This window comes from Lampetra planeri, chromosome 1 (assembly GCF_965212315.1).
Source record: "Lampetra planeri chromosome 1, kcLamPlan1.2.h2, whole genome shotgun sequence".
Classification (NCBI taxonomy): Eukaryota; Metazoa; Chordata; class Hyperoartia; order Petromyzontiformes; family Petromyzontidae; genus Lampetra; species Lampetra planeri.
In genome coordinates this window covers 27,996,566-28,024,181 of record NC_136107.1, presented here as the reverse complement: position 1 = coordinate 28,024,181, position 27,616 = coordinate 27,996,566, and the positions used below count along the sequence as shown (strand labels likewise).

The 27,616-nt window shown below is 51.8% G+C and overlaps 1 protein-coding gene across 5 annotated transcripts in view; it reads left to right on the top strand.

Annotated features, from left to right (window-relative positions):
* LOC144720899 (uncharacterized) overlaps positions 1 to 27,492 on the top strand; it is a 42,352-nt gene extending 14,860 nt beyond the window's left edge. For all 5 annotated transcript variants that reach the window (XM_078598044.1, XM_078598052.1, XM_078598070.1 and 2 more), the window contains one exon: positions 294 to 27,492. In XM_078598044.1, coding sequence (XP_078454170.1) covers positions 21,008 to 26,641 — 5,634 coding nt within the window. In that variant the 5' untranslated portion in view covers positions 294 to 21,007 and the 3' untranslated portion in view covers positions 26,642 to 27,492. The remainder of the gene's footprint in view (positions 1 to 293) is intronic.
* Positions 27,493 to 27,616: the final 124 nt, after the last annotated feature.

Sequence of the window (27,616 nt, the reverse complement as noted above, 5' to 3'; positions counted from 1 at the left end):
CCGCCCCCTCCCCAAAATAGCTTTCATAAACATTTATTTTGAAGCCAGACAGCCGAAATTGTGTGCTCGGAGTTTTGGGTTAACATTAATTTTGAAGATACGAGGGCTTCAAGGCATGTTTCTAACCATTTGCCCTCTCATTGTGTGCCATAACAACCCATGTGATCAATTTGGGATGCTTTTTAACTATATCATGAATATATAAGTATAGACGTGTAAGGCACGTGTTACTGTGTATATGCATTGATACTGATGTGTAGATGGTGTGGATATAACTTTTTTTCTGTCTCCAGCTGTCGCTGCCTCTGCAGAATTGGTCTGATGGAACAAAGGCACTCGGCGCGGCTCGGTGCAAAAAGGCAACAAGGCGATCGGTGTGCATGCAGCACGGATCGTACTGAACATTTGACACAGCACCAGAGAACTCACACAGGAGGGAAACCCTTCAAGTGCAGTGTGTGTGGGAAAACGTTTGCACGGTCATCTATTCTTATAGAACACCAGAGAACACACACGGGAGAGAAACCCTTCAAGTGCAGTGTGTGTGGGAAAACGTTTGCACAGTCATCTACTCTTGTAGAACACCAGAGAACACACACGGGAGAGAAACCCTTCAAGTGCAGTGTGTGTGGGAAGGCGTTTTCACATTCAGCTACTCTTGTAGCACACCATAGAACACACAGGGGAGAGAAACCCTTCAAGTGCAGTGTGTGTGGGAAGGCGTTTTCACAGTCAACTAATCTTGTAGCACACCATAGAACACACACGGGAGATAAACCCTTCAAGTGCAGTGTGTGTGGGAAGGCGTTTGCATGTTCATCTGTTTTAAAAAAACACCAGAGAACACACACGGGAGAGAAACCCTTCAAGTGCAGTGTGTGTGGGAAGGCGTTTGCACAGTCATCTGCTCTTGTAGTACACCAGAGAACACACACGGGAGAGAAACCCTTCAAGTGCAGTGTGTGTGGGAAGGCGTTTTCGCAGTCATCTACTCTTAAAATACACCAGATAACACACACGGGAGAGAAACCCTTCAAGTGCAGTGTGTGTGGGAAGTCGTTTTCACATTCAGCTACTCTTGTAGCACACCAGAGAACACACAGGGGAGAGAAACCCTTCAATTGCAGTGTGTGTGTGAAGGCGTTTGCACAGTCATCTGCTCTTGAAAGACACCAGAGAACACACACGCATCAGAAGATCTACAAGGAGTGGTGTCTGATATCAGCTTGTGAAAGTCAAAGTGCCGCAATGATCCCATCCCTTATGAAACAAGAACCGGAAGAAAATCCCAGCTTGGACACTTTTAAAGGAATTGAGGTGAAATATGAAGAGGTGAAGGTGAAATTTGAAGAAGTGATGGTGAAGAGCCAAGAAGTGAAGGTAGAATGTGAAAATGAAGATTCAAATCCAAAATCGGACCTTCACATCGATGGAGGCAACGTGAAGCAGGAGGAGAATTCTGACTGTGAGGCAGAGCGAGGCAACTCCCAGCAGTTTGTGGAAGTGGAGGTGTGGGTGGACTTCCGAGATAATGCAAAGTCAAATGGAGACCCGGTAGATGTGTAAGCCTGAGACGATGTCGCTCCAATAGATGTACCTTTGTTACAGGCTGTTAATGACAAGAAATAAGTTGAACACTCGGTTCCTAGGTTCAACCTGCAGGGTAAGAGTGGCCAGTCTTTGTGGACCTGTGGGTTGGGTAGATCTCTAACCAGGAGCGAGAGCCAATAAGCTCCCAAGCATTCACTATGTTATCATAAGTGCATTTATATGGTGCTTGCTTAATCGCCCCGGCAATTCGGAGTTTTGTATCGTATCTTGTCTCAAACACTCGAAGAGCATCCCCAAGTAGCAGCTGCCCCTGTGTGGCACAAGGTGGTGGCCCTGCTCAATTTTGACCCATATGTGCAGTTATGATAATTAAGCTTAGTTTCATCATCCAGAGTTGTATCAATCAGGATAACGATTATCTTTTATTAAACATTTACTGATTATCTTAGTGTGTTTATGTTATGTTAGGTCTCCAAATTCATATCTTAACGCAGGTTACAGTTCTTATGAATAAGACAGTTTTGCATGGACTTGTAAATAAACACTCGACATACTTCTGTTTTAAGCAATTTTAATTCTAAACAACATATGACACTCTAACACGCAAAGGCAAAAATATACGTCAATACATTCATCGGCAAGATTATATTTGTTAACGAAATGTTTGACCATAGTGGGTGGGTGCGTGTGTTCGTGGGAGAGCGTATCTGGCTCTGCTTTAATTAATTCTTTGGCGAGACTATGACAAAGAAACAGGTTTGACACGATATTCTCTCTGTAAACGTGTCGATTCGCAATGAGGATTTCGAGAGTTTTAGTTTGCATTGACGAATCTATTGGTCGTTTATGCGATAAGAGAAACGAAAATGAAAAGGCAAGAAAAACTTCACACTCTTATAACTGACGGATTCTTAATTACTCAGAGGGCCACGATTCCTCACGGCCAGCTGGTGTTCAAACTTTATAATTAGTCTTCTGATGATTGTCTAGGGTTGGTCCCATTGTGAGAGAGGTGGATTGTCTCTTGGATAAATTCTTGCATGCCCCGGGGAAAGTAGATGTGTGTGTGTGTGTGTATGTGCTTCCTTGAGTTTGTGAGTGGGAGAGGTGATACGACCGACTCGGAGATTTCCTCTCGCCCGTGCGGGTTGCAGCCGCGACTTTCTCCGCTGGGAGATGAGCGGCGTCGGCCCGCTACGGTTCGCGGAGAGGCTTGGTCGCGGGGTGGTGCTTGGCGGCCCTCGGCGCAGGCACCCATACTCTGACGGCGCGGTGCCGTTCTCTAGCTCTGATGGCGAGGTGACTCGTTCTCTCTCTCCACTGCTGGATGACGAGTCGGTTCTCGTTGGTGCTGGTCGATCTGTGTGTGCGTATTAAACACACGGCGCATGCGCTGGCGCTGTCCTCTTCCTCGCGGCCATTCAATCAGGCTTTCCCCACTGCTTCGTGCTTTCTGCTTTGCTCACTTGGTCGACGCTTGGCGATTTCCGCCCTTTCTCCAGGTTGCTTGCTGGTTGTCGCTCTGGCGATGAACGATGCTTTCGTTCGTTGCTGGGTGGACGTTGGATGTCTTCGTTGGCTCGAGAATGATAACTGGAATCTCCGTCAGTTTCACTCGCAGTTCGGCGGCTCAGTGTAGCGATTCTTCGTAGGTGGTGCAGACCTCAGCTTGTCAATGCACGTCGCTACTCCGCGAACATCGCCATTCTGGATGACGAGAAAGCTCCTTCGTAGTCAGTGACGAGACGAGGTGAGGCTGAGCCTTGGTGGGACGCTGACCCCCGGTGGTATACCCCCGATGGTATATCGTTGTTGGGATTTTGCCTCGGCTTATATCGGGAAAATCCACTCTGTTTTTTTTTAGTTCAAAGGCCGGAACCATATAATTCTTTTTTTGTTTGTGTGCGTGGACACATCTGTGTCCGTGTGTGTCGTGTGTGTGTCCGTGTGTGCGATTTATTGGAGGAATAAGGTTCTTCAAAGAAGCAGCTGTCCGTAATAATTCTGGAAAGAGGGGTGGGGGTTTCCTCGTGAAACGTCGTTACATATGAGTCCTCAAACTAAACCAGACTGACGATTCGCGTTCGCACCGAGATTGCAAAATCATAACGTTTTGGCTTTGGATTATGAATAATATTGGTCGCGAAAGCCTACGCGTTAAGCGAGTTCTATAATCCCTTCCCTCGCTCTGGGCGTTTATCCTTTGTTTCACACAGCTTTAAGTTGTTCGTTTGCTTTGGAAGTTAAAATGAGACTCACTTTGCTGCTTAGTATTGTGATTTGATTGTAAGTGATGCAAGGTATGTTGTAGCCGTGTTCACGGTATTTCCATCGTGGTTTGATTTCTTTATGGGGAGATGTTATTTGCTCGTGTGCGCAAATCTTGCTGTCCGTGCTGCGGGGAGACAAAGACAGTCGGGCTCCCTCTCCCCACTCGCTGCAGTCCTGCGCCCGTACGGCGCGTGTTTTTTTTATAGAGACATCTGTTGAATTCCTTTCTCGTGGGCACCTTCTCCGCTCGCCATGAAACTTTTTATGAGGGCCATTTCCCTGCTTTGTTTGTGCCTGCACTGTGGCCGTTCCTCTCGGGAAGACAAAGACGGCTCTGAGCCCCCTTTTCCTGGAGTGTTGCATGTTGGTTAATTATGATAGACTTCTCCACCCTTAACTCTCCTAGGAGATCCTCTCTAATTTCATACTTATTTGGTTTTGTGTTTATTCACGATTTGTGACTTAGCCTGTTATTATTTTATCTGATATCCCGGGGCTAGGGAATTTGTTTTTGGCTTAGGAGTGACCCTGACTGCCATAATTATTATTTGATGCTTCGGTCAGGCCGCGTAGAAAATTATTAATGGGAAATAATGTCAGTATTGAATTAACAAATGAGGATTCACGACCCCCTGGTGCAGACTGTAGTCTGGTTTCCAATTGGAGCGAGGATAGATAATGTTTGCTTAATTTTCATGGTTAAGTTGGTAACTTTGTTTAATTAATATGGCTCAAAACCCGTCTGTTTGCTTTCTTGTTGCCAATTCTATTTTTTTAGCCGTTAAGAATATAATTATATTTCTCGTGGCGCCTGTTTCTTGTATTGTGAGGGGGCCTTTTTGAAGTGTGCGTATTTTCTTAACACCCTCTTGCAATTCCCCCCCCCCCTTTTCCTCTTGTGTGCAATTCGGTGAGGTTTCATGACATTTTATGGCTGTCTTTCATGCTTTCTGGCCTTTTGAAGCGGTGTGCGTGCATCTTCCCGTGGAAGCGGGGAACAAGGTTTTTTTTTTTCTTTTTGTTTGCTACAAAGTTTCCCCCGTGTCTATTAAAAAAAATATTATTGGCAAAAAGGGGCATAGATACAACAAGGTGGCTTGCACTGAATCAATGACGCACTCCCAGAAGTCTGTGCTAGTTATAGTTTGTGTAAAACATTCCTTTGTTTCGTGGAGAGATCGATAAATGAAAGATTTCGTGTCTGCTGATCTGCTTCATAGCAAGGAGGTGTTGTATATGTTGGAATCATGAAATTTTGATAAAAATAATAAAAATTAATAATTTTCCGAAAAATTTGCAAATCGCATAAATTATGTTAATGTGTGTATTTATATGCATAAATTATGATAATCACTGAGATAATCGTAATTTATGCGAATGCTTGCGATTATGTTAAATGTGTGCAGTTATGATAATTAGGCTTAGTTTCGTTTATCCAGAGTTGTATCAATCAGGATAACACGATTATCATTGATTAAACATTTATTGATTATCTTAGTGTGTGTTATGTTATTTTAGGTCTCCAACTTCATATCTCATCGCAGGTAACAGTTCTTATGAATAAGACAGTTTGGCATGGACTTCGAAGGAACACTCTATGCTTCTGTGTTAACAATTTTATTCTAAACAAATGTAATAAACCTTATAATGGTAGGTTTTTACCCTTTTAACTGGTACAAAACTGACACCTTTATTCAAGGCATCATGTTTGCAATGACCACAACACAAGTAGTCAATAAAGCAAACAAAAAGAAGCAACTCTGATAAGGATAATAATATGCACTGTCCTTGAAGTTGATTGGCCCACACCCGAGACGGCTTTCTTTAGAGCCTAGTCCCCATTGGTGTAGGGCCAGATGACACCAGAAGGCGTACAACTCAAAAACAGTGCAATATCAGAGTATTGAGAGTTCGGGGTAAACATTTACACTATGAGATCTCTTTTACCAGTGGCAAAATATAATGGTAGGTTTTTACCCTTTTAACTGGTACAAAACTGACACCTTTATTCAAGGCATCATGTTTGCAATGACCACAACACAAGTAGTCAATAAAGCAAACAAAAAGAAGCAACTCTGATAAGGATAATAATATGCACTGTCCTTGAAGTTGATTGGCCCACACCCGAGACGGCTTTCTTTAGAGCCTAGTCCCCACTGATATTGCACTGTTTTTGAGTTGTACGCCTTCTGGTGTCATCTGGCCCTACACCAATGGGGACTAGGCTCTAAAGAAAGCCGTCTCGGGTGTGGGCCAATCAACTTCAAGGACAGTGCATATTATTATCCTTATCAGAGTTGCTTCTTTTTGTTTGCTTTATTGACTACTTGTGTTGTGGTCATTGCAAACATGATGCCTTGAATAAAGGTGTCAGTTTTGTACCAGTTAAAAGGGTAAAAACCTACCATTATATTTTGCCACTGGTAAAAGAGATCTCATAGTGTAATAAACCTTCTTAAGACGGCTTCCGGAATCAGTCCTCTTTATTTTCAACTTCCACAGTTACACTTCACACACACTCTCCGTTGCTGACAGACAACGGAGAGAGGGCAGACTTCCCGCCAAGTCCCCACCGCGCACGTGGCATCCAGAGCCCCCGTACGCGCGTGACTCCTGCTCTTCTCGTTCCCAAGTCTGCTCACGACTGCTCTCTCTCTCTCTTAATCCCTTCGTCACGTGGTACCCCCCAGCCAATCCTCCATAGATAGCGTTGACCGTTCCCGATGGTTCCCTGTCAATCCCGGAACCACGCCTCTGATCTGGCTCCCCATTAGCTGAGGCCCCGATTGGCCAGGCCAATCACCCCTGCTAACATGCCGTGATCACGCCGAGGCCATGCTCCCTGGCTCATCCCTTATTGGCTACAAAGCAGGACTGGCAAGCCAATCCCCACGTGAACCCTCTATGGCTGTTATTACATCACCCCCCCCCCCCCCATTCCGTAAAACATCTTAGTAGGGCACCAAGGTGCATTTAACAATAAAGGGTGAAACGGCGTCCCCACGCTGAACAACACTTAAAAACAGTCATCCATGAAAAAAAAAACCCGACATACATTAGGGCGCCCCTGCAGCGCGGTAACGACAGGGAGAACAGCTAGACGATCAAACGTTAACGAAACGGGAGAGATTTCGATCGCGTACGCGACGCGGGACCCTCTCTGCTTCCAGCGCATGGTCGCTTTGCTTTCAGATCGACAGGAGGTTGTTGGCTTGAAGAAGAAGAAGGTTGTTGGTTCTTGGTCATGTCCAGGGCAGGCCCCGTTGGAGGGGGGGGCAGCGGGGGCTTCCACGGCCCTCAGAACCTGTTCATCTGTAGGGGGCACAACACAGTCCCCCTTGGGATCAACGGGCGTGGCAATCGGCGTAATCGGCTCGGCAGAACCCGGCAGGTCAGCTAGTGGGGATGAAGGACCGACACGCGCGTCAACATAGGGTTTAAGCCGCGAGGATTGAACATACCACCGACGTTTTCCGTACTGAACGCGGATACTTTGTGAGTTCCGAACATCTACCAGCGTCACGGGCCCCCGCCACGGCCTGTGCAGTTTAGGGGATGTGCCCGCCGGTACCTGGGGGCAGTGGAGCCACGCCAGGTCTCCCACTGACCAAGGCATGCGAGTACGCGATCGACGCGCATACCGTTCGTTCCTTGCCTGGGCACGGGCCGTCGCACACCTGGCAGCCTCTCGCGCCTCCGTAACTCGTTCAAGCGAGTCCCGCATGTGATCAGGCAAGGAGCGGGACGGTTGTTTACTCAGCTTACCCAGTTGCACATCGATGGGTGGAACATTCTCACGGCCATACATAAAAAAAAAATGGTGAGTATCCCGTGGACGTGTGTGGAACCATGCGGTATACCGCTAGGACGCCCGGTATGTGCAAGTCCCAATCGGTTTGCTTTTCACTGACCGTGTGACAAAGCATAGCCGAGAGGGTACGGTTGAATCGTTCCACCATACCATCTGTTTGTGGATGGTATGGGGAAGTGCGAATTTTCTTTGTACCCAGCGCGTCACAAACCTCCTTAAGCAATTTAGAGGAGAAGTTCCGCCCTTGATCTGTGAGCAGCCTCTCAGGTGCCCCCTTGTCCATGACATACCCGTTCAAGAAAGCGTCGGTGATGGACGCTGCCGTTTGGTCGGGTAGAGGCCAGGCCATCGGCCATCGAGAAAAATATTCCAGCCCGACCAGAAGGTATTTATTGCCCCTAGCCGACGGGGAAAACGGGCCCAGAATGTCCAGAGCAACTAATTCGTTGATGCGGGACACCTCAATGGAACGTAATGGCGGTACATAGTGGTTCCGAGGCGGTTTCCTCTTCGCACAATCATGGCATGAGTGGACAAAGTCATTGACGTCTGCCGTCATGCCGGCCCAGAAAAAATCCTTTTGCATCGCGGCCAAAGTCTTTTGGACGCCGAGGTGCATCAACTTATCAGCGTGCAGAGCGCGAAGCAGGTCGTAGCGAAGCGAAGTAGGCACGACCAAGCGTGGTCGGTCAGACAACCCGTCGGTGCACATTAACAGTCCCGACTTGCCTCGGAACATCTGCCACTTCCATCCCGCCAATTGAGCTTTTTGTTTCCCTATTAATTTCCGTAGCGGAGACAGCGAGGCATCCGCCTCCTGCTCACGTAACCAGACCGCGTGCGGCAGCCGTAAGGTATCATCGGTGTCCACCGACACCTGCTGGTCGTCCTCATTCGCTTTCGCCCCTGCGTCGTCCTCATTCGCTATCGCCCCCATAACCGGGCAGGGCGAGGCGGCCGGTGCCGCGCAGCGGTGCGTGCCCGTCAGGCAAGTGCACGGAGGAATGGGTGGCAGCCTTGAGAGCGCGTCAGCGTTCGCGTGACGGGCTCCCTTACGATACGTAATATGGAAGGAAAATTCCTGTAACGATTCCAACCACCGAGCCAATTGGCCTGACGTCTGGTCCAATTTCAAGGAATATTGCAAAGCCGCATGATCAGTGCGAACGAGGAATTTCCTTCCGTACAGGTACGGCCGGTACAATCGAACAAAATGCACAATCGCCAAAAGTTTCCGCCTTGTCACGCAGTATCGCGTTTCCGCAGGGGACAGAACCCTGCTGCCGTACGCCACCACTCGCTCAACCCCGTCCTTACGTTGCGACAAAACGGCCCCAATGCCGATATCACTAGCATCCGTATCAAGGATGAACGGCTGTGAGAAATCTGGGTAATCGAGCGTATGCGCCGTGGCGAGGTGATCCCGAAGTGATCGAAAAGAACTTTCTTCCTCCGCTCCCCATTTAAACCTTTGATTTTTGCCCGTTAGAACGTGTAATGGTTTCGCCAACGTCGCAAAGTTCTTAACGAAGCGGCGATAATAGGAAGCGAATCCAATAAACCGCTGAACATCACCCACGGAAGTGGGTGTGGGCCACTCCCGAACACATTTGGTTTTCAGAGGGTCAGTGGACACGCCGTCCGAGCTGACAATATGACCCAAGTAATGGACGGAGTGTTGCAAAAGGTGACATTTCCTAGGCTTAAACTTCAGGTCAGCCGCCCGCATTCTTTGGAAAACCGTCTCTAGGTGTTGGAGGTGTTCCTCGAACGTGCGGCTGAAAACAATGATATCGTCTAAATATATGAGGCACGTTTCCCACTGTAGTCCAGCCAACACCAATTCCATAAGCTGTTGAAACGTCGCCGGAGCCGCATTCAAGCCCATAGGCAACCGATTGAATTCAAAGAGACCTTGCGGCGTGCGGAATGCCGTTTTGGCTTTTGACTCGTCATCGAGGGGAAGCTGCCAAAAGCCCGAGGACAGATCGAGGGTGGAAAAGAATTTAGCACCCGATAAAGCATCCAATGAGTCATCCATCCTCGGTAAAGGGTACGCGTCCGCCACCGAAATTTTGTTCAACCGGCGAAAATCAACGCAAAATCTTGTACCACCATCTTTTTTCTTAACCAGAACAACGGGCGCGCCCCAAGGGCTGTTGGACGGCGAAATAATATCCGCTGCTAACAATTCGTCTACTGCTCCGCGCACGTGTTTCCTTTCCGCTGGGCTCATGCGATGAGGGTGCATACAGATGGGAGGTGCAGCACCGGTGTCAATATGGTGCGACAAAAGCGACGTGCGGCCGAGGTCCAAATCATTTTTGCTGAAAACATCCACGTACCGTAGCAATAATGAATGCAGAGCATTCCTTTGCTCATTCGACAAAGAAGACTTTTCCCCGCATAAATCTGTGATCCAGCGTTCTTGCGAACAATCGCGTGGAGGCCCACCAGCGGGTATCCGGGCGCGCGGCGTTTCGTCACAAGAGGCGAAATCGGTAGTGGCGTGAGCCAACACCGATCCCTCCGGAACAACAACGCGGTCAGGTCCCCCATTCAACACCTGTATGAAAGGTGCCTGACCTGGTCGCACGATCGTTTGTGCCGCCGCCAAAGAAAAAGATTTAGCTACCGAATTTGATGGGGATAATAGCACGCCCTTCGCATCCCTTCCAATTCGAAGGGGTTTTCGGTAACGCAGCGGAATGAGCATCTGCGCTCCCGACGGAACCTCCACCGTAGCAGCGACCACGGCAGTAACTGCGTTACCTGTAGGCGCACTGGCCAGTAGGGAAGGCAGGAACGCCATCCTACGACCCCCCGGCATTTCCAAACAATCCTGGTCGACCCGTATTTTCAGCGGCATCCGGCGCAGGAAATCAGTACCAAGCAAGCATGGGACAGCTAGCGCGCGAGAGATCAACACAGGTCCTGCGGCGGTAATATTTCCGATAGCGATGCTCACATCTACCTGACCGCAGATACCCATGTTACCCCCATTTGCGGCTACACACGCATCATTAACCCTGCGTATCCGCGACGTAGGAATGGACAACAAATGAAAAATAACATCCGAAATGATGGTGGCAGATGCGCCAGAGTTCACCAAAATACGGACGTCAACGCCGTCGATGGTACCCCGTACCGTCGACGAGCCCGACGCCGCAGCCACAACCCTACGAGCCAATTCCTTCCACTGTGTAGCAGAGCGTGTAAATGGTGCAGGAGAAGTAAAATTATCATTAGGAGTGTAAGAGTGAGTGCGAGTGGATGAATGATGTGACATGACCTGCCGGGTGTGTGATTTGTGCCGACTCGCCCGAGGTTGTTGCAGTTCCGCAGCAGGTGGAGGAGATGGAGGTCCCCTCAGCGGAAGAGGCGAAAGCAGAGGTCGGCAGTCGCGGGCGAAATGGCCTCGTCTGCCGCACTTGAAACACGCGGCCGTCGTTGGCCGGCGGTTGGATGACCCGGCCCCCGCACGTGGACGGCCTGCGTAGTCACCACGCTGGTCGCGCAGCCATCATCCCGGAATCCCGTGCGGAACAGCAGCAGCCAGCACGTCGTCGTCGCCAGAGTCGTCGGAGCAGTGGACAACCCGTCGTGGAGACCACCCCAAGGGCAGCCCGTCGATTTCGTGTTTCCCCGTCCACGCCTCCATCTGGTCCCAGCGCTTGATGTTAAACTTAGCGTCCAGGCAGCGCGCCACCCATCGCGATGTAAGCGGTTCGTGGCCGCACACTGGTAGAGAAATGTTGAGCTCCTGAGACAACTCCAGCATACGGGAAAGGATGAGAGGATCCAAATGATCGGCCGTCGCGTCGGGATAGGCAGCCATGGCCAGCGCCATCAACGCCCCCCGATAAGCCAAAGGCGACTCCTCCAATCCTCGGCAACGCGACATAAATTTTCTGGTGGCTGACGTCGGTGGGTTGTAAAATTCCGCCATCTCTGCGAACGCATCTCGCAGCGTCTTCTTCTTGGACGCCGGGATGGAGCGGAAGACTCCCAGAGAAACATCATCAAGCAGTGTAGGTAGCGCTCCCAGCGCCTCTTCCTCCGTCCAATGCACGGATCTAAAGGCTGACTCGAAGCACCACGTAAACGCACTCCAATCGCCCCCGGCGATAAATTCTTTAATCTGTGGAAGGCGATGTCCGCGGTGGCAAGCGTGCGCCACGGGCGTCTCCGACTTCGGTTCCCGCGCTCCACCCGTCGCAGCCAAAATGGCGTCTGGCGGCCGCGTGGCGGCAGGCGCGCCCAAAATGGCGGACGACGGCTCCAGCGCAGCCGCCCCGCCCAAAACGACGGCTTCTTCCCGCGTGGCAGGAGCAATGGCGGACTCAGATTCTTTTGTAGGACCCCTTCCCGCGGCGTCCAGCTGATCCGCAATCTGGCGACCCACGGCTGGTGAGGACGCCACCGCGGTCACCAGACTTAGCAGAATGGCGCGTAACGACTCGATCTGCTCCGCCATCAGCCGCCATCCGTCTTTCGTTCCTGCGGTGGTCGCATCTTCTCCCAGTCGACGCTGAGAGGCGTCGAGGAGAGCAGTATCAGCAGGCGGCATAGGGGCTGTAGCCCCCAACAGCTCATCTTCATCCGTCTCGACCTCTTCCTCCGATGGAGGCTCTGGCAGGTTCTTTTTTCTGAGGTGCTTGGACATCTTGACGATCGTCCAAACGGTCGCAGAAGAACTTCTGACACCAATGTAATAAACCTTCTTAAGACGGCTTCCGGAATCAGTCCTCTTTATTTTCAACTTCCACAGTTACACTTCACACACACTCTCCGTTGCTGACAGACAACGGAGAGAGGGCAGACTTCCCGCCAAGTCCCCACCGCGCACGTGGCATCCAGAGCCCCCGTACGCGCGTGACTCCTGCTCTTCTCGTTCCCAAGTCTGCTCACGACTGCTCTCTCTCTTAATCCCTTCGTCACGTGGTACCCCTCAGCCAATCCTCCATAGACAGCGTTGACCATTCCCGATGGTTCCCTGTCAATCCCGGGACCACGCCTCTGATCCGGCTCCCCATTAGCTGAGGCCCCGATTGGCCAGGCCAATCACCCCTGCTAACATGCCGTGATCACGCCGAGGCCATGCTCCCTGGCTCATCCCTTATTGGCTACAAAGCAGGACCGGCAAGCCAATCCCCACGTGAACCCTCTATGGCTGTTATTACACAAACATGTGACATTCTAGCATGCAAGTCAAAAACATACGTCATTAAATTCGTGAGCAAGATTATGCAATTATCGAAAATGAATGACTAAAACTCTTACTCGTTGGCGAGATTATGCAATTAACTCAAATGAATGACTAAAACACTTATTCATTGGCGAGATTATGCAATTAACGAAATTGAATGGCTAAACTCTTCTAACAACCGTAATTTCTACTTTCCCACCAGACAACTCAGTAGTTCCCCCATGTATCGAGCACAACCGGCGACTGGCGGAGTTTTAAAACAGGCATGCAACGATATTCATATGAAGGCAATAAAAGCAACTTATTATACCCCAGAGGCGAAAGTATACGTCAATAGATTCATCGGCAAGTATATAATCCTTTTAACGAAATGTTTGAGACAAGGGTGGGTGGATGCGTGTTGTGAGAGAGAGTATCGGCTCTGCTTTGATTAATTCTTGGGCGAGATTCTATGACAAAGAAACCGGTTTGACAAGATATTCTCTCTCTGTAAACGGGTCGATTCGTAATGAGGATTTTGAGAGTTTTGAGTTTGCCTCGACGAATCTATTGATCGCCTATACGATGAGCGGAACAAAAGAAAAAGGCAAGGAAAATAACCTCACTCTTATACCCGACGGACTTTTAATCACTCGATGGGCCACGATTCCTCCTGGCCAGCTGATGGTTCAAGTAATTGATAATTAGTCTTCAAATAATTGACTAGGGTTGATACAATGGTATGGGTGAAATAGATAGTCTCGTAGGTGAGTGGGGCGTCGATGCGTGCGTGTGTGGGTCTATGAGTGGGGGGAAGATGTGGGTACGAACGACTTTCGGACAAGGACCCTCTTGCTTGCGCGGCTGCGGTGAGCGGCTTGCTTTCTGACTCCTCCCTCGGCTGACCCCGTACGGTGACTGACGGCGCGGCCGCGCTCGTTTGCGCGGGCAGGCGGGCACCTCGGCGTGGCGGCACGACAAGGGGGTTGAAGCTCGTTCACTCGTGTGCGGCAGGCGAGCACCTCGGCTTGTCGATGCACGTCGCTACCCCGCGAACCTCGTCCTTTTGGATGACGAAAGAGCTTCGTTGGCGGCGACGAGAGGAGATGGAGGCCGAAGCCCCGTGGAGATCTGTGGTGGGGCCGAAGCCCTGGAGATCTGTGGTGGGGCCGGAGCCCTGAAGATCTGAGTTGAATGGATTTTGCCTCCGCTTATATGGGAAAAATCCACTCGGTTTCCTGAGTTGTTCAAAGGCCGGGTCATATATCTTTTTGTGGGGGTGAACACATCTGCGTCCGTGTGTGTCATGTGCGTCCGTATGTGTCGTGTGTGTGTTTATTAGTTTTAAAGACACAGCTGTGTAATCATTCTGGAAGGAGGGGTGGGGGCTTCTTCGCGAACTGGTGCCCCACACGAGTTATCCATTGAACCAGACCGACGATTCTCGTTCGCACCGAGGTTACACAATCACAATACGCGTCTCCGATTATGAACAATATTTGTCGCGAAGACCTACGCGTTAAGCGAGCTTAATGATCCCCTCCCTCGCTCTGGGCGTTATATCCTTTGTCTCACACAGCGTAAGTTGTTTTTTTTTTGGTTTGGAAGTTGAAATGACTCATTCGGCTGCCTAGTATCATTGTGATTTGATTGCAAGCGACCCAAGGTATGCCGTAACCGTGTTCACGGTATTTCATCGTGGCCCGATCTCCCTATGGGAAATGTTATTTGCTCGCGTGTGCAAATCTTGCTGTCCGTGCTGCGGGGAGACAAAGATGGCTGTGCTCCGTCGTCGGAGCACCCTGCGCGTGTGTTTAACTCAAAAACGTAAACACCCTCTCCTCTCTCCGTGTCTCTTGCGAGAGAAAAACAAACAAGAAAAACAGATGCCCTCGGAATGTCAGGCACAGACCCCCATCCTCGCGACCCTTTGACTCCCTTCTTGCTCCTCCAGCGTGGGTCATCCTGAGGCCAGGCCCCGCCATACGTTTTTTTTTATGGCACGCGTGTGTTTGTGCCAACCGCTGGAAGACAAAGGTGGTCGAGGAGATTTATGCAATACATTTATGTGGTCCTGTGTGTTACATTTATTCGTGATATTTCTTATGAGTTCCCTCGGTCTTAGTATATCGTGATTATTATTCGGTCTATGTTTAATGAATATTCGTGATGATCCTCGTTACATCATTATTTTGAGGGTTCTGCCAAGTTTAGTTATGCGTTTGTCTCCAGGGATTGGTGTTTATTCTGAGTTATTTTTAATGTCCTGAGGTTAAGTGTAACTAAGTTCCCACTTAAGCTTTCTGGGATTCGTATTCTTTAGTTTTTGGTAAGGTCATGTAGATAGAACATACAATACAATATGATATATATATGTACGGTGAATACGAGTAATTATTTTTGTTAAGTTTCTACTTTTCGGTAAGGAAAACGTTAAAGAAAACGCGAGTTGCAACAGTTGTTTTTCTCTGCTCTGCACCTTATCTGTGCATCTCTAGATGTCTTGGGAGGTTAGGCCATCGACCTTTTGTCCATCTGGAGGTCTCTGACCTCTATGTGCCCGAATTATTACCGTTTAATGGCCCTCCCCGTTTCACAGATTCCTGGTGTGCTTGTGAGGAGTAGTGGGTTGTTTTCATTATTTAATTTAAATATATATATAGATATATAAAAAAACAAAATTCTTTTTTTTATTGTTCTTAATATTAATAACGGAAAACAGGGCATAGATACAACAGAGGTAATTTTAAAAGCACATTTGAAATGCATTTTTGGTACAGATTTGTATTCGGTTACAAGGCAGAGCACATATAGTAGATGCATTCTGCACAACAACACTCATTCGTATTTTGCATGACGTCTTATATGTTGGCGAACTAGGACAATAAATGGTCCTTGCCAATTAACGTGTGGATGTTCACAACCATGGGTTGAAGCAAGCAGGACCGCCTGCGGTGCCCCTCAACTATTTACGGCTTTCGGCCAGGAAAATCACAAAAAAAATTGCACACGAACGACGCATTCACGCACACTCCCGATGCTCTGTTTTGAAGTTTTAAAATGAAACAACTTTGAACTGTTATTTTTTTATTAGATAGTTGTATTGATTAAAAGCTTATATCATTTCACATCTGGAAGACTTAATTGAAAACGACATTTGGTGTGAATTTTCTCTTGTCGTGAGGTAAATGGCCTTACCGGGATTCGGTTCGATGCGGACTTGGTTGGGATCACGGAATCGAGATAAGGCGACACAGAGCTAGCCGTGCCAGAAGACCGCCGTCTGCAGATCGATTCCAACGTGATCGAACGTCTGTCCCTGCGCCTCCGTCGTTCAAGCAGGGGGCACGTAGGTTTACAGCGCCCCCTGCATGAAAACGACAAAGTGCAGCGTTCGTCACAATTAAAGTAGTGTGTTATATATAAATGTCATTTTTTGCCTGCCTGTGTGTTCACGCGCTTGCGAGGGATTTGTCTCTCTAACAGTGGGGTTTACGAAAACGATTTGCCAGGTACCACGCTGTAAGCCCTGCGGTTGGCAAGCACTATTCCTTTTTCACATCCGTCACCTTTAAATTAGTTTAATTATCGATTTTTTGCGATATTTCATTATTTATGTAGTTTTGCCGCCCGCCGCGGGACAACGCATGCAATTGGATCCCTACCAACGCACACACGATCGATAAAAATTTTCATTTGCGTTAACAATGGTTACAAAATATACACACAACGCTGAGGTTCATTCTTCACAGTCTTATGTCCCCCCCCCCACCCCAATGCATGCAGTTACTGCTATAAAGTCCATAGATATTAATATTAGAGCGCTTAGATGGCATTATTGCAGCGTGGGTAGGGAGAGCGGCCCAACCCCCAGCCTGGCAATGTGTCACCTCCTCCGGCTTAGCAATCTAGGTGAGGCCGCGTGCTCTGCACGGGACTAGGCCTCACCACAGCAATGTAAAGTACAATTTTATTGAATCTTTCGCTAAGAACTCAGGCTTATTGTTTACTATTATGAAACCAATAAGTTGGCAAATATTACAATAATAATGTTTGTGTGCAGAAAACTAATATTTCATTATTTGGTTGCTAAATATTTTCTTGTTTAGCTGTGTTTTTATGAAGCTGAGACGGTGTACTGCCAATCCGTGCTGTTGCCTGCTGCCTGCTCATTAATTACCGTCAGTGCACTGGCACCATTCTGGCGAATTGCCCGATGATACTGGATGTAATTATCAGCGAAACGTCGTACTCAAAAATTGTAAACGTGAATTCACTCTTCAACACACCGGTGGGCTAAAGTAGGGAACTTTTTGTCTTTGTCAACGTGACACTTTTTTGCTGATTGGCCGTGTCGGGTGGTGGAGGGTTACGACACATTTATACATAACGCGATCTAACCCAAAAATGTTTATAATAAATAATATTGGTCGCGAAAGCCTACATGTTAAACTATCTACACTGCTAATTTTGCTTTTGGGCATTGAGTGTATGCCAGTCTATAATCTGTTGCCTGCTTCTTTACCTCACTCAGTGTACTGCCAGCCTTTCATGTCGACTGTATCCTGCTTTTTTAGCTGCTGACCGTATTGCCAGCTTTTTATGTCTACTGTAGAAATGCTTATGTCATTGAGTCGGCATACTGCAAGTTTATCATCTAGACTGTACCCTACTTCTCAACTTACCTGTACGTACTGCTGCTCTTTAATGTAAGCTTATTTCATCTTATTTTAATGCATTTCTATTGTTTCGATTGCGCACGTCACGCTATTTACTAATACGTCATACTGCGATGCCGATTAATACGTTATACTGCTAAATACGTTGGACTTTATTAGTTACAGCCCATTGCATTTCGTCTCGTTTTATTACATTCGTGGGAACATCACCCATTTACATTTTTCCGTACCGCACCTTTACTTTCCACCAAAGCGGGGAGCACGCAGGGAGGTTCAATGCCCCAAATATTGTTGACCTTGCTTTCTTACGGTGGGTGAGGATCATTGTGAGAGAGACATTGTTCTTCCATACCAAGAAAACACCATCGCACAATTTCTTGACACTAACAGAGTATACGATGCCCTACAATAACACATTTTCCTGTCGAAAGGCCAAGATGGGTACCACATCAAGATTTCTCCAATTACAAAGCTGCAGGACAAAGACATCCTCACGAAACTGTCTCCTCTAAAAAAACGTATATTCCTTCGTGATCATGGACAGAGGAGGACACCACATTATGGTGCGCCAACCTCTTTCATCAGGATGTTGTCGATGAGTATGCCAACATTGAGAGTGAGCGCCTTCTTTACATTCTACTGAATCAAAACCGCCTGCGTGTGAACATTATTCTCATCTCTGGGACGCCATCAATGCCGAAGAAGATGCAAACTGTCACAATGTTGGCTGATTAGTTATTTTGCCTTCATCCTTCACAGCTCCACCAAGATACATGCTTGAGAAGACTCGGGATGCCATGACGTACATCAGCCAATATGCCACGCCCTATCTCTTCATCACCTTCACTTGCAATCCCAAATGAAAGGAGATCCAAGTTTACCTTTATCCAATCCAAAAGCCACCAGACAGGCATGACATCTTAGCGAGGGTCTAAAATTCAAAGTTTATGACCTCATGATGCTTATTTCGAGCAACGAAGGCGGCGTGTTTGGATAGAAAAGCAGTAACTTGCACACCATTGGGTGGCAAAAACGTCGTCTTTCTCATGCTCACATTTTGTTATGGATGAGGGAAACAATTCATGTAAGTCACATTGACACATTTATCAGTGCTGAGCTATCTCACCCCCATCCAGACCCTGCCCTTTTTTCTATGTGGTCTGCAACCAAATGGTCCATGGCCCATGTGCCCAGTTCTATCCAAATGCGCCATGTATGCAAGACCACAGGTGTACCAACAGGTATCCACGGAACTACTTGAAAGACATTCAGTCGGCCCATGATGGCTATTCTCTATATCGTCAGAAATACTGAGCATGGTGGATTTCAAACAACGCTCAGACCTGCCACTAACTCGCTAATTAAGGTTCACAACCGGTGGATCGTTCCCTACTGCCCTCTTCTGTGCAAGATCTTCCAGGCCCACTTTACCGTGAAATTCTGCTATTCTAAAAAAAGCCATCAAATATGTTTGCAAATACATCAACAAAGGCTCTGACATGGCTGTCTTTGCATTACAAAACAGAGGGGCAAAGTGTGCATGAGCTCAAACTTTTTTCCAAGGAAGATACATCAGCAACATTGAGGCCATTTGCAGAATTCTTGGCTACCCCATTTATGACCATTCCCTCAGTCGTCCATTCGGTACTTCACCTCCAAAATGGTCAACGCATCTACGTCACCAGTGGAAATGCCCAACAACAGGCCCTGGCTCCACAAGATATGGCGTTCTTGGTTTTGTGCCCATGTGACCCATTTGCTGCCAACCTGCTCTACCATTAAGTTCCCTGCTACTATACATGGACTGCTAAAAAAATGGAAGTGACGTGCTGCTGACGGTGAATCTGATGGCTTAGGACGAGTCTACACAGTTCATCCCAAGGCAGTCGCCCTCCAACAACAATGGATGGCGGAGGTGCGATGCTCACAACAACGAGCGGAGAGCCGGGTGGCTAAAGCACAGCAAGTTGGCATAAGCCATTCATCTCAGTCGACCCGTGGCACCTGGGTCTGCCCCGTGACCTGCCGGTGGGCGTTCGACACTTTGCGTGGCCTCAAGGTACACATAGCCTGGCACAAACGTTGTGGTGACGTCACCACCACTTGGTTGCGAATGGCGGTTGTTGTCTATCTGCGTATATCCAACCGTATTCAACTACTGTCAGTAGCAACACGCGCCTGTTCAATTTCCACGAGCCCACGACTACACGCGACTCAAACTTGCTCCGAGTCTGTGTGTGTATCTGGAACTTCTTTCACACCATACATAGCCAACCGTGCTAATCTCTAGCTCTCTGTGTGTACGTTGAACGTCTTTCAAAACATATGTAACCAACGGTGCTAATCTATGGATCTCTGTGTGAGTCTTTGTGTATCTAGAACTCATTTTAACCTTGAACCTCTGCAAAAAACAGAGAATGTGTCATGCCGCCGCCACGAAGCCGTTCAGCAGGCGCCCCATCTAAGACCTCGCCACCACCAAGCGACGGAGCCGAGCCCGCGTCCCCCTCACCTCACCTCACACGAACACACCCGCACGCATTCCCCCCCCCCCCATAGAGCTCCGTGGGGAGGTCACCTGGCCGACCGGTTTTTATCCGAGAAGCCCTTATCGGGATTAAACTTTCACAATTTCCGGCGACCAGGGAATTGGACGACCTCCCCCGACGCTACTTTGCACCGCGGCGCTGCGACCGGCCTTAAGGTTGCAAGGTCGCAGCGAGGGGCCACTCGGCCACCGCGGGGGAAACGCATCTCACACACCCCACACACGCAAGTATCGACGGGGCAGGCAGAGGGAATAAGCATTGTGATGGAGGAGCATAATTAGAAAACACGCAGGCACCATTGTTAGGGGAGTTAAAGGATAAGGCTGTTAGTATGAGTAATCGGGAGAGCGGGGTAATGCGGGGAGCGCATTCCCTTTGAGGTAGGGAGGATAAATGGGGAGCGCAAAGGGGAAATCGCTCTCTTGCTCCGAGAAGCCAACGTCCAGGACTGCCCCAGCTCTGCCCTCCGGACGTCCGTGCGACGTGTCGAGGCAAGCAGCGAGGAAAACCCACGGAACGTCGAGTGCCTCAAACCGTGAGTAAGGAGGTAAAAGTGTTTCGTGAACGATAAATAGGGAATAGGTTCCGGGTTAGTAGAGTAGGCAGCCTCGTCGATTCATACTGACTCAACAACCAGTCCCACGTAGCAGACAATAAATCATCAATAGCTGATCGTGGCCTCGTGTGATCTCGTGTTATAAGTGTGAACGCGTGTGGTACTGTGTATGCGTAAGCTCGCGGCGTGCGTAATCAGCGTACCCCAGGTGCGCGATCATAACGTGAGCGGCGAGCGCGGCGCAGAGCGGCGCAAGAGTGGGTATCGCGTGTGGAGCTGTATGTGTGTGTGCGTGCACGTTCACGACGTGTATAATACAGGTGCGCGATCCTAGCGTGAGTGGTCAGGGTTGAGTGAGTGCCGCGCAGAGCTGTGTGTGGGTGTGCGCGTACGTAATTAACCATGCCTACTACGCGGACCCGCGGGGGAGGGGAATCCTGGAGCGACGGCTCTCACCCCATGGGTGAAGAACGCAGCAGCGGTTCGCCTAGCAGCGAGGGGGCGAGTAATGAAGTTAACCCGGCCGTTAGGGGTACCGAGGGAGGGATCTCGGGGGCTAGCGATCCTCACATATTGGTGTCAGAAACGGGACGATCCCCCGCACCCCCAAGGGAAAGAGGCCCCCCAACCCAGATTAAAATCAAATGCACATTTACGGGCAAAGGAATTCCAACATGGAAATCGTTTGCCCGCAGCATCAGGGGGGCGAAAAAGGTTAATGGGTGGTCAGATGAGGAGGCGTTGCAGCAGTTAGAGCTACATTTAGATGGGCGGGCAGCTGACTTTGTGGAAGCTTTGCCCGCAAGCGCACAAAATCAGTGGGAAAAATTAATGGGCGAACTCGAACGACGCTTCGGCGCCTATGACGAGGAGGATGCGCAGACGGCCTTAGAGGCACGCCGCCGCCAACCCGGCGAAGATCTACGAGATTACGCCGAGGATGTACGCATGTTGACCCAGCTCGCGTACCCAGAGTACGAGGCAAAAATAATTGAGGGCCTCGCCGCTGGTAAAATCCAGCGATATTTGGCACACACCCCGTGGTGGCAGCCAAATGTAGACGGTGCACGACTCTCCTTTAACACCCTCGTCGAGCGCGCGCGCAAATGCGAGAAACTCTCGGGTGAGCGCGCGCAGCCTCGAGGGAGGGGACGAGAGTGCGCCGTAGCGAGCCTACTCTCCGACGAGGAGGAAGAGCCCGCGTTCGCAGTAAGGGGACGGGCAAGGGAGCCCCAGAGACCCAGCGAGACCACCCCGGGGTGGGTAGCCGGGTTACAGGCCGGCGTGGGAGATATGATAACCCAAGCACGCGAGGAAGCAAATAAAAATATGAAGGCACTCCAGTCTGAGATGGGGGAACTACGCTCGACAGTAGGGGGGCTAGCCGGGAGGGTGTCCCAATTAGAGTCCGATGTGGGGCAACTGCGTACTGGGGGAGGGAGAGGGAGCGGACAGGGGACCCGCTACGGAACCGCCCCCCCTCCCCGAGCATGTTACATGTGCGATCGCCGAGGGCATCTAGTGAGGGACTGTCCTGAAATCACCCGAGCTAGGCAGACGCGGGGGGTTAAACTCCAACGCCCCCTAGAGAGCGGACCAACTAGGGGTGCAATCGACGCGGTCCCGATACAAATAGACGATGATGAGAATAATGGCGAGCGAGTGATCTCCACACAGGTTCCAGCAACAACGCCCACGGAAACGGTGACTCCTGGCGACTGGCTACGGGAGCTGGTGGCAGGGATCACGGGGGCCACGTCGCTGGTGGAAGGGGAGGTAAACGGAGTGTGTACCCGAATCCTGCTGGACACGGGGGCGGTGGCCTCGCTCGTGAGCGCAGCGCACTGCAGCGCGATCGGGGTCGACGTGCGTCACCTGCAGGCACCGGACCGCGCGCTGCACACGGCGAGCGGAGCCGGAATGGGGCTGCTGGGGAGAGCCACCCTAGAGGTCCGCATAGGCAGTCAGGTGTGCACCCAGGAGTTCTACGTGTCGAGTGCGTTGTGTCACGAGTGTATCGCAGGTACCGAACTCTTAGAACGGCTAGGACTCAACGTGCAACCCCGCCAGCGATGCGCCACCATGGAGAGCAACGGCGAGCGGATACCGTTCTTGGGACGAGAACCGACGCGCCCCCGCTTCGCACCTGTGGCCGCTATCCTGGCAACGGCAGTCACCATCGGCCCGCTCACCGAGATGCTGGTGCCGGTGGCAACATCCCCCACCGACCCCACGCTCCGACCATCAGGAGAGGTAATGCTAACTCCTCACCCGGAGTTGGCAAAACGGTATGGGGTCGTGGGATCCGCCACGTTGGTAAACGCAGATGGGGACCGATTGTTTATGCGGATGTTTAACCCCCACAGTACCCCAGCGATACTGCGGCGGCGTACCCCGATAGCCACCGTACACCCCCTGCACGCACGCCACTCTAACGACTCGGTGTTTGCACTCTGGGCTGAGGACCCCGGTCGTTCTGAGGGTGACCAGGACCTGGCCTGGCGAGTCGGCCCGACTCCCCGAGCCGAGGTCATTCCCCTGCTCGACGCGTTACATGTACCATGGGCGGATTTACCTAAGGGAGAGGCCGATCGGCTGCGCGAGTTACTGCGGGAGTACGCCGACGTATTCAGTGAACACGACTCGGACGTGGGTCGGACCGATCTTGTTAAGCACCAAATTGACACCGGTGCAGCCCGACCCATCAAACTCCCTGCGTACCGAGTGGGCGCACCCGAACGCGCCCAAATCAAAGAGGCAGTTGGGGACATGCTTCGCGATAACATAATTCAGCCCTCGGCGAGCCCCTGGTCAGCCCCAGTGGTACTAGTGACGAAAAAGGATGGGTCAACCCGGTTCTGCGTCGATTACCGTAAACTAAATGCAGTCACGCTCGGCGATGCCTTCCCCATACCCCGCATCGACGACACCTTCGACAGCCTCGCTGGAGCGCGATATTTTTCCACCCTCGATCTCGCGTCCGGGTACTGGCAGGTGGAGATGGCGGAGGAGGATCGGCCGAAAACCGCATTCACCACCCCGATGGGGCTATTCGAGTTTCGAGTACTCCCGTTCGGACTCACCAATGCGCCCGTGACGTTCCAGCGGCTGATGGAGTTGGTGATGCGGGGCTTGCAATGGGAACAGTGCCTGATTTACTTGGACGATGTGATAGTGTTCAGTAGATCTTTGTCTGAGCATTGGTCCAGGCTTCGAGAGGTGTTCCAGCGACTGCGAGCGGCTCATCTCAAGCTCAAGCCACGTAAGTGTTACATCGCACAACGCGAGGTGGGGTACCTCGGGCATCGCGTCAGCGAGGCAGGTGTGCACACCGATCCGGAGAAGGTACGCGCCGTAGTGGAGTGGCCACGGCCAAGGAATCTGACGGAGATCAGATCATTTTTGGGGCTCGCCACCTATTATCGTCGATTTGTAAAGGGATTCAGCGAGATTGCACGCCCCCTCACCCAACTCACCTCCCCTAAGCACCCCTACCAGTGGACGGGGGCCTGCCAGACGGCCTTCACCACTCTCAAAGACCACCTCACCCACGCCCCCACCCTCGCTTTCCCCGATTTTACCACCGATTTTATTTTGGACACCGACGCCTGCAGCAGCGGGCTGGGCGCGGTGTTGTCACAGGTACAGGATGGGACGGAACGAGTCATCGCGTACGCCAGCCGGACCTTGAGTGGGGCCGAGCTTAACTATTGCGTGACCCGCCAAGAGTTGTACGCCGTGATTTTCGCATGTAAGCAGTTCCGGCCGTATTTGTACGGCAGGAAATGTCGCGTACGCACTGACCATTATGCTCTGCAGTTCCTTCTTACATTCAAGGAGCCGCGGGGGCAGATGGCCCGGTGGTTGGCGCAGTTGCAGGAGTACAACCTGCAAATCGAGTATCGGGCTGGCCGGACGCATGCAAACGCGGACGCCTTGTCGAGGCGACCCACGGTGGACGCCGAGACAAGGGCGGAGGAGGCCTGCCCGTGCTTCACGGGGGGACGCTGCCGGCAGGCAACGGACCCCCGAGCGGCCGCGGCCACTGACCCCCCCCCAGCGAGAGAGAGTGCAGTGTGCGCCACAGAGGCCCTCACAGGTGGCACCGAGGATCCCGTCGACCGCACGGCAAGCGCGGGACCCGCGGCTCGGGACCCGATCGGACGGATCCAGGAGGACGTCGGCTGCGCCTTCCCGGGCCTGAACGACGAGCAGCTGAGACAGACCCAGCAGCGAGATCCCGATCTGGCGGCAGTGGAGACGGCACTGCGGGAGGAAAAGAGCGCCCTACCAGGACCCTGGAGCGGTTTGTATGCCCGGTTGTGTGTGCAGAACGGAGTGGTACGGGAGTTAACCGAGGCCGGCCAGCCGGGGTGCATCTGTGTTCCTGCCCAGGTGCGACCCCAGCTGCTTCGGCTGGTGCATGACCACCCACTCCGGGGCCACGATGGGGAACGACACACTCGAGAGACCCTGCGTCGCCAGTATCTCTGGCCCAAATTGGCACAAGACGTGGCGGCCTGGGTACAGGGCTGCCGCGCCTGTCAGCAGTGCGGGCCGAAACCGGCACGATACCAGGTACCCCTAAGGCCGTTCCGCGTCAGCCGCACGAATCAGCTGGTCGGGATTGACCTACAGGGGCCATTCCCGCGATCCCATCGAGGCAACCGATATATCCTAGTCGCAGTAGAGTATTTCACCCGCTACCCCGTGGCAGTGGTCATCCCTGATAAAACGGCCTTGGTGGTGGCCCGGGCATTCGTGGAACACTACGTACTTAAGCACGGGATCCCAGAACGAGTCCTCACCGACCAGGGTAGCGAGTTCGAGGCCGAGTTGTTCCAGGCACTGTGCCGAGAGTTCGGAATCCAGAAGGACCGAACCACAGCGTACCACCCCCAAGCGAACGGTATGGTGGAGCGCATGAATCAGACCCTAGCGGGGAAACTCAAACGTATGGCGGCCGCAAATCAATGGGATTGGGACGAACACCTCCCCTACGCCCTTTTCGCCTACGCCACCACCGTACACACGTCGACGGGACAAACCCCGTTTTTAATGATGTTCGGCCGTGAGTCTCGTTTACCCGCAGATCTGCTATTCGGCGTCCCTTCCCCCCAGCCGGAGGAGGGAAGCCGCCCCGTGGAACACCTGTTGGAGACCCTGCGAGAAGCCCGAGGCCGAGCATACCCGCAAGGGGAAGCCGCGCATCGGCGGCAGGAACAGGGCACCCGACCCCGCATGGAACCCCTCTTATTCCTGACAGGCGCTAAGGTGTGGCTACACACCCCTCGCGTCGGGGCCGGGCAGGTGGGGAAACTGACGACCTACTGGCGGGGACCCTGGACCGTGGTGCGACAGATCTCCCCCTGGACGGTACTAATTTATGGCGGGGAGAGGGATCGAGAGACGGTGGTCAACGTCCGCCGCTTAAAACCGTGGAAAGCGGCCCCGGCGAGAGAGAACCCCGTCACTCGAAGGCCCCGTAATCCCGGAGTACCCGCACCCCTCGTGTTGGGGGGCCTCGCACCCTACATGGGCCCCGCCGGGCCCCCGAGACGCCCCGACCCCGCCAGGGGACGGCGCGGACGACGGCCCCTAAACCCCTCCGCTTCTGAGTTTGTACCCCAGCCCGCAGGTACCGAGGTACAGGGAGAGCCGCTGGAGTGGAGGAGGAGGCCGCCGCAGGAGCTGCAGAGGACGGAGCCACCCACCCCGAGACCAGCCACGAGGGCCGGACGGACCCCCCGGACCCCGCAGCGTTTCCTCGTGGGCGCGGCTCAAGCAAGGTGCTCCAGTCAACCCGGGACGGAGACCAGCACCTCGGGGGGCTATGTCATGCCGCCGCCACGAAGCCGTTCAGCAGGCGCCCCATCTAAGACCTCGCCACCACCAAGCGACGGAGTCGACCCCGCGTCCCCCTCACCTCACCTCACACGAACACACCCGCACGCATTCCCCCCCCCCCCCATAGAGCTCCGTGGGGAGGTCACCTGGCCGACCGGTTTTTATCCGAGAAGCCCTTATCGGGATTAAACTTTCACGGTTTCCGGCGACCAGGGAATTGGACGACCTCCCCCGACGCTACTTTGCACCGCGGCGCTGCGACCGGCCTTAAGGTTGCAAGGTCGCAGCGAGGGGCCACTCGGCCACCGCGGGGGAAACGCATCTCACACACCCCACACACGCAAGTATCGACGGGGCAGGCAGAGGGAATAAGCATTGTGATGGAGGAGCATCATTAGAAAACACGCAGGCACCATTGTTAGGGGAGTTAAAGGATAAGGCTGTTAGTATGAGTAATCGGGAGAGCGGGGTCACGCGGGGAGCCGTGCACAAATTCCCACGGCGCACCTTTGTGACGGACGCCGCCGCATAAACTGCGATAATGGGGGGGGGCCTGCGTGAGAAAGGGATTGATTGGAATTTGCGCCGCGCAGGTTGAGCATTAATTAGCATATCAAAAGCGGATTGATTGGAATTTGCGCCGCGCAGGTTGAGCATTAAGTAGCATATCAAAAGCGCCCGGAACGGCGGTGCGCATGCGAGAGGGTCGCGAGCCTATTGTCCAGAGTCGCATTCCCTTTGAGGTAGGGAGGATAAATGGGGAGCGCAAAGGGGAAATCGCTCTCTTGCTCCGAGAAGCCAACGTCCAGGACTGCCCCAGCTCTGCCCTCCGGACGTCCGTGCGACGTGTCGAGGCAAGCAGCGAGGAAAATCCACGGAACGTCGAGTGCCTCAAACCGTGAGTAAGGAGGTAAAAGTGTTTCGTGAACGATAAATAGGGAATAGGTTCCGGGTTAGTAGAGTAGGCAGCCTCGTCGATTCATACTGACTCAACAACCAGTCCCACGTAGCAGACAATAAATCATCAATAGCTGATCGTGGCCTCGTGTGATCTCGTGTTATAAGTGTGAACGCGTGTGGTACTGTGTATGCGTAAGCTCGCGGCGTGCGTAATCAGCGTACCCCAGGTGCGCGATCATAACGTGAGCGGCGAGCGCGGCGCAG